General features: G+C 54.0%; 1 protein-coding gene across 1 annotated transcript in view; it reads left to right on the forward strand.

Annotated features, from left to right (window-relative positions):
* The window catches only part of Tmem214 (transmembrane protein 214), an 8,079-nt gene extending 1,708 nt beyond the window's left edge, over positions 1-6,371 (forward strand). The window contains exons 3-17 of the mRNA XM_021162916.2: positions 236-386; positions 542-676; positions 892-974; positions 1,319-1,424; positions 1,505-1,586; positions 1,862-1,963; positions 2,340-2,481; positions 2,797-2,888; positions 3,154-3,202; positions 3,378-3,491; positions 3,692-3,809; positions 4,685-4,781; positions 4,942-5,110; positions 5,251-5,396; positions 5,552-6,371. Coding sequence (XP_021018575.1) covers positions 236-386; positions 542-676; positions 892-974; positions 1,319-1,424; positions 1,505-1,586; positions 1,862-1,963; positions 2,340-2,481; positions 2,797-2,888; positions 3,154-3,202; positions 3,378-3,491; positions 3,692-3,809; positions 4,685-4,781; positions 4,942-5,110; positions 5,251-5,396; positions 5,552-5,678 — 1,713 coding nt within the window. The 3' untranslated portion in view covers positions 5,679-6,371. The remainder of the gene's footprint in view (positions 1-235; positions 387-541; positions 677-891; positions 975-1,318; positions 1,425-1,504; positions 1,587-1,861; positions 1,964-2,339; positions 2,482-2,796; positions 2,889-3,153; positions 3,203-3,377; positions 3,492-3,691; positions 3,810-4,684; positions 4,782-4,941; positions 5,111-5,250; positions 5,397-5,551) is intronic.

Consider the following 6,371-nt stretch of genomic DNA (forward strand, 5'->3'; position numbering starts at 1 on the left):
CACTCACTTTGTAGACCAGGCTGGCCTCGAACTCAGAAATCCGCCTGCCTCTGCCTCCCGAGTGCTGGGATTAAAGGCGTGCGCCACCACGCCCGGCGCCCCCCAGGCTTTCTTAGGATCTGGATCTGACAAAATTGTAGGATTCCACATATGAAAACCTCCTTTAGCCACTTTCCTACCCCTGCCCCACTCCCCTTCCCCTTACAATTCACCACAGAAGTCTCTGCCCTGACAGCTGGATGTGGCAGCTCTGCAGAAGGAACTGGACAAGAGCCAGAGCGTGTTCACTGGGAACCCCTCCGTGTGGCTGAAGGACCTGGCCAGCTATCTCAACTACAAGCTCCAGACTCCACGGATGGAGCCCACTCTGAGCCAGTATCCACATGGTTAGTCCCCTACCCCTCAGCTCAGATAAGACCAAGGACATTCTCAGAGGGTTGATGTTCCTAATAGTCCTCCTTGGGGCCTCCTTGGGGGAGAGCAAGCCAGACTTCATGCAAGGTCATCTGGTCCTAGCACTCACAGAGGCCGATGGCCCCAGATTATCCCTACAGCCTTGTGAGCCGAGAGCTACGTGGGATCATCCGGGGGCTCCTAACCAAAGCTGCAGGGTCTGTGGAGCTCTTTTTTGACCACTGTCTATTCACCATGCTGCAAGAGCTGGATAAAACACCAGGTGAGAGCACCCTATGGAGGATGACTGTCTTGAGAGCAGAGCCTACTGTTGTTCAGCGTGGTCATCAGTTCCCTTTACAATAAGAAAAGTGCTAATCTACACATTTTTGGAAAGGGAAAGGGAAGTGATTAGGAATTTGACTCACTTCTGGAAATAAAAAAGTGTAGGATGTCAGGTCATATGAGTAAATCTGAGAACTGAACCCGTCTCTCTAGGGGAGTCGCTACACGGGTACCGCATCTGTATTCAAGCCATTCTGCAAGACAAGCCCAAGATTGTCACCTCAAACCTGGACAAGGTGAGAGGCCTGGATGGTGCTGGGGACACAAGGGGTAGGACTAGAGGAACAGACAGACCACTGGGCTTGGAAAGAAACAGCACATAATACATTAGCATTCTCCACACGTACTCTACTAGATAAGGATGGCCCATGTGTTCATTTTATCGATGGAATGGGTGGGCCATAGAGCTCCCATAGCTCCCCTAGAATTTGTCAGGCGGTTTGAAACAAGTGGGGGAAGCTGTCACTTGACTCACTATGCGGCACTGCAGTAGAGTTCTACTGTCCTTGACACCTGCCCCACAAGAACAGTGCACCTGGTGCACGGCCCTTTAACCCGCCCTTTCTCCTCACCTCCTCAGTTCCTAGAGCTTCTGCGGTCCCACCAGAGCCGACCAGCAAAGTGCCTGACCATCATGTGGGCCCTGGGGCAAGCGGGTTTCACCAACCTCACTGAGGGACTGAAAGGTAGCAAACAGAAGGATGGGTTGGTGTCACCTCTGAGGCCCATGCATGACCCTGAGACTTGCTGACTCTTGATTCCGCAGTGTGGCTGGGGATCATGCTGCCTGTGCTGGGCATCAAGGCTCTGTCTCCCTTTGCCATCGCATACCTGGACCGGCTGCTCCTGTGAGTAATGGGGGGACAGCGAGGGGAAGGCCCAGGGTGTCCACAAGAGGCTGTTTCAGCAAAATGGGATGCCATGATCCTGGTCTCCATAGATGCGAGGAAAATCAGGACCAGCTCCTCCCACCTCCGAGTGTGATGGTGAGGAAGGAAAGGGAGGGAGCCATTGAGGGCTGGGGCTGGGGTAGAGTCTACGCCTTTCCTCTGTACACTGCTTAGCTGAGTTCAAGGCTAGAACACCATATGGTTTCCAACAAGCCTGCTCGTTCTTTGTCTAGGATGCATCCCAACCTCACCAAAGGCTTTGGCATGATTGGCCCCAAGGACTTCTTCCCCCTTCTGGACTTTGCCTATATGCCCAACAATTCCCTGAGCCCCAGGTAAGCCTGCTCTGGAACTGTACTGCAGAGGTATTCCGGTATAGAGGCAAGCCACAAGCACAGCAGTGCATTTCCAGTCCCCCTCCCACCAGAGCCCTAGAGTCACAGCTGTAGACTGCAAGAGCTCTATGGAGCCCAGAAATTATATCTGTCCTTGAATATGACAATCACTTTACTGTTAGATTGGGCAGTTTTTAGGGAGAGAGGCCTAACAACTTTAAAAACTTGTAAAAACTTTGACAAACCTTTGCAAGGTGCTTCTGTGACTAGAGACTCAGAACCATCCACAGACGCTTAGTGACTCTACCTTCAGGGCAGGAGTTAGCTCACAGGCTGCAGTTCCATTTATAGCCTGAGCCTGGTCCTCTTCCCCTAGCCTGCAGGAGCAGCTGTGCCAGCTCTTCCCCCGATTGAAGGTGCTGGCATTTGGGGCCAAGCCGGAATCTTCCCTGCACACCTACTTCCCATCATTCCTGTCCAGAGCCACCCCTAGCTGTCCTGCTGCCATGAAGAAAGAGGTGAGAAGCCTCCCTGCCTCCTCTGCTGCCGATTTTCCCCCTCAGCTCCCTGCCCCGCCCAGTCCTGCTTTTGCTCGGGCAGGTCCAGTCTGACAGGTGGGAGAGTGCTCAGTAAAACCCTGTCACTTCCAGACAGTGTCCCTAAGTTCAAGCTGCAGCTCGGGAACCACACCTACCCCACACCGGGACAGCTTCTCAGGGTTCTGGACAATTCTCCTCAGCCTTTGTGGCAGATGTCTTGTTACCAGAAGCCCCAATGCCCCTCCTTTTCACCATCCTGAGGGCCCAGCAGTCTCTCTCTTTTGTCCTGTGCAGCTCCTGGCCAGCCTGACCCAGTGCCTGACTGTAGACCCCCTCAGCACTAGTGTCTGGAGACAGCTGTACCCCAAGCACCTGTCACAGTCCAGGTGAGTGGCGGCGGGGTCACCTGATCTATACAGAAAAGCCTTGTAGTCTATGCTTTCTAGACTAGCGCTGGTGTGTCATCCCGGAAACACTGATCGCTGCCCTCCAGGCTCACCCCTCACAGTCTGAGGGAGACAGCAGCTGGGGTATCCTTTAAAGAACTACTGTGGGTGAGGGTCTTTCAGCCCTACAAACCTAGGAATTGGTAGGCAACGAGGGCAAGCAGGCCCAGGGTCTGCTGACTGAAAGGGGCATACTCTTCTGCAGCCTGCTGCTGGAGCATCTACTCAAGTCCTGGGAGCAGATCCCCAAGAAGGTAATGAGCTGGGAGGGTGCGGGAGCTTGGGGTTGGTCTTGGTTCTTGGTTTGTGCCCCTTAACTGCTGCCCTCCCTTTCCTGTGCCTTTGACATGAACGTGAAGCGAGATGGAGGCTCAGAATCCTCTTCCTAGCCAGGGCTCAGCTCTAAACTCAGCTCTTGGTATTCTGTAGGCACGGAAATCTTTGCAAGAAACCATCCAGTCCTTGAAGTTTACCAACCAGGAGCTTCTGAAGAAGGGCAGTGGTGGCAGTGAGCATGTCCTCACCTGTGACACAGCCTGCAAGGTGTGACGCCCAACCTCCAGCCCACCCGAAGGCCTCCGTGTGTCTAACACACCCTGGGTTAGATTGGGTCATGTCTCTGCCTCCCCCATCTGTGGATCCCCCATGACCTCCAGCTCATATGCAGGCCTCGCTTGGGGCTTACACTGGGAAGCAAGGACCAGCCCTTCCCCTTCTGACCACTGTGTTCTCTGTCTCGCCAGGGCTTGTTGCAACAGGCACGAGGTCCTCGGCCACCCTGGGCCCGGCTATTCCTGCTGCTTCTGGTCTTTGCAGTAGGATTCCTATGTCATGACTTGCGGTCAAACAGCTCTTTGCAGGGTAAGTAGTAGTTTGTCGTCTGGGAAGAGGACACGATGGGGGACACAGAACTATGTGTAGCATCCCCAGACCACCCTTGTTCTGATGAATTCTCAGTGCCACAGAGCAGACACTCTGCACCTCTGTCTGTGCAGAGGCCAATTGCACTAGGACTTTCCAGGAGGGAAATGGTTAGAAATGTACATCACCTGAACACATGTTTTCTCCTTTTAACTTCTGAGGGAGAAGAAAGATTGCTCCCTCAGATTAAGATCATAGCTAGTAGGACTAGAAAGAGGAAGCCAAACATGCTTGGAAACACAACAACCTCAGTTCCTTCCCCAGGGTACCAACTCAACACAACTCCTCTGACCTCTGAGTGCATGCTGTAGCATGTGTGCATGCGTACACTAAATAAGCTAGTACATGTAATTTAAAAACAGAAGATCGGGGCTGGCGAGATGGCTCAGCGGGTAAGAGCACTGACTGCTCTTCTGAAGGTCCTGAGTTCAAATCCCAGCAACCACATGGTGGCTCACAACCACCCATAATGAGATCTGACACTCTTCTGGTGTGTCTGAAGACAGCTACAGTGTACTTAATTTAAAAAAACAAAAACAAAAACAAAAAAACAGAAGATCACAGCAAGTAAAAGGGCAGAGAGTCAAACCTGAGGTTTTCTGACTTCTAAGTCCAAGACCCCACCCAGTGTCCCATTCTTCCTGTTTCTGACCCAGCAGAAGGTATTCAACCCCTCTGGCCAGATCATCTTTAGTTAGACCCGAGAGAGTGCAGGAAAGTGCCCCACTGCCTCACTGTGCCGCCCAGGGACCTGGAGCGTCTGTCCTCCCAAGTCCTTGCCCCTGTTCCCTGGCTCACTGGAACTCCCTTTGCAGCCTCCCTCACTGGCCGGCTGCTTCGATCCTCCGGTCTCTTGCCTGTTGGCCAGCAAGTGTGTGCGAGACTCTCCTCCTACAGCCTGCAAAGCTACAAGTGAGCTGCTGCCAAGTGGGGCAGGGTGGGTGGGCATGGACAGTGGGAAGTACTAAGTATACCCCTGTCCCTCGTCCTCCCCTTTTTTGGCTGTTCTTTGGTGAGCATGTTGGCTAGGGGAAGCTTAGAGTGCACCTCTCTCCCTCTGGTTTCTCTACAGCTGGCTGCAGAAGACCTTGCCAGCCTGTGGCTCCCACCTGCTTGCTGTGGTACAGCCCAGTCTACAGCTGGCCTGGACACACATCTATGCCATATTCAGCTTCCTTTCTGCCCACTGTGCCTCCTACCTTGCCTGCTTCAGTGATAGCCTGGCTGGCTTCTTTCAGAGGGTAAGCTGGAGATCAGGAGTCAAAAAAGAACCTATCCTCCCAGGGACAGAAGCTTAGAAGTTCAGCATGGGCAGAATCCCTGGGAGAGGGGACATGGCCCTCAGCATCTTACCTCAGCCACTCTCATGGTCCCGCTGCAGGTCCAGCTCCCTGAGGCCCTGCAGCAGCTCTTCCATGCCTTGAAGGAACTGCTGCTGCTCTTCTGCCATAGCGTGCTGCTGCCCACATGGCACTTGCTGCTTGCAGCCCTGGCCCAAGTCCAGGAGCATTGCCACGAGGCCTGCAGGTAAGACTTTCACTCTGGTCCCTGGGAACAAGGTATAGCATCCATTTTGTCACAATCACTCTGGAAAGAGGGTTATGGGTTTAAGCTGCAGCCCCGTGGGCTGACACAGGCCCATGAGTGATCCCCAGCCCTCAAATGTTCTGCTTCTCTCCTAGAGGGGACGTGACCTGGGACTGCATTAAGACACAGTTGAGCAGAGCTGCCCAATGGACCTGGCTCTGCCTGCAGGATGTCACAGTGGCTTTCTTGGACTGGGCACTCACCATGATTTCCCAGCAATAGATGCTGCCTGCCTGGCCACTGATTCTGTGGTGGGCTAGCTATTGGAGACCGCTGGGGAGTAGAGGAGGCAGCCCTCTTCACTTGGTGCCTGACTTCTGCCTCCTTCCTAGGCAAGAGACCAGGTATCTGCCTCACTTCTCCATCTTCAGGAGACTGGACAGGAGCACCGCAGCCTCCTGTCCACAGGTCTGTGAGGTCTCTCAGGCCCAGTTGCACAGCATCCAAGCCTCTTCTGGGCTGGGAGCCTCTCTCCACTTCTCCCCGTGGTCCTCCCACTCATCACTCAAGCAGCCACAGTCCACCTCCAAAGAAGAGAAGTGGCCGCCTTTCCCTGTCCCTGGTCATGACTTAAACCACAGCAGAAAAAAGGAAAGCGCTTCAGGAGGGCCAGCACCACAGTGGGCAGCAACAGTGTCACTTCTACCAGCGGCCTAGGTGACTGTCAGTGGACATGCAGGCCATGTGGACAGCCTGTTACCTCAAAACACCCAGAACAAGCACGCCTTCCCAGGAGGCCACTTGTCCCCTACTCTGTCAGAGCCCTGGCTTCTCAACTCCATTCTGCTCGCTGCTGGGGCTCCTCTCTCTCAGCTTGGTCCACAGCACAGCCCACCTGAAGAGCAGCGTCCTCTGTCAGCCTGCTGAAGGGAGTCAGCATATGGCTCCTGGGGAGAATAAAAGACACAGACTGGA

Source organism: Mus caroli, chromosome 5 (genome assembly GCF_900094665.2).
Source record: "Mus caroli chromosome 5, CAROLI_EIJ_v1.1, whole genome shotgun sequence".
In the NCBI taxonomy this organism is placed as follows: domain Eukaryota; kingdom Metazoa; phylum Chordata; class Mammalia; order Rodentia; family Muridae; genus Mus; species Mus caroli.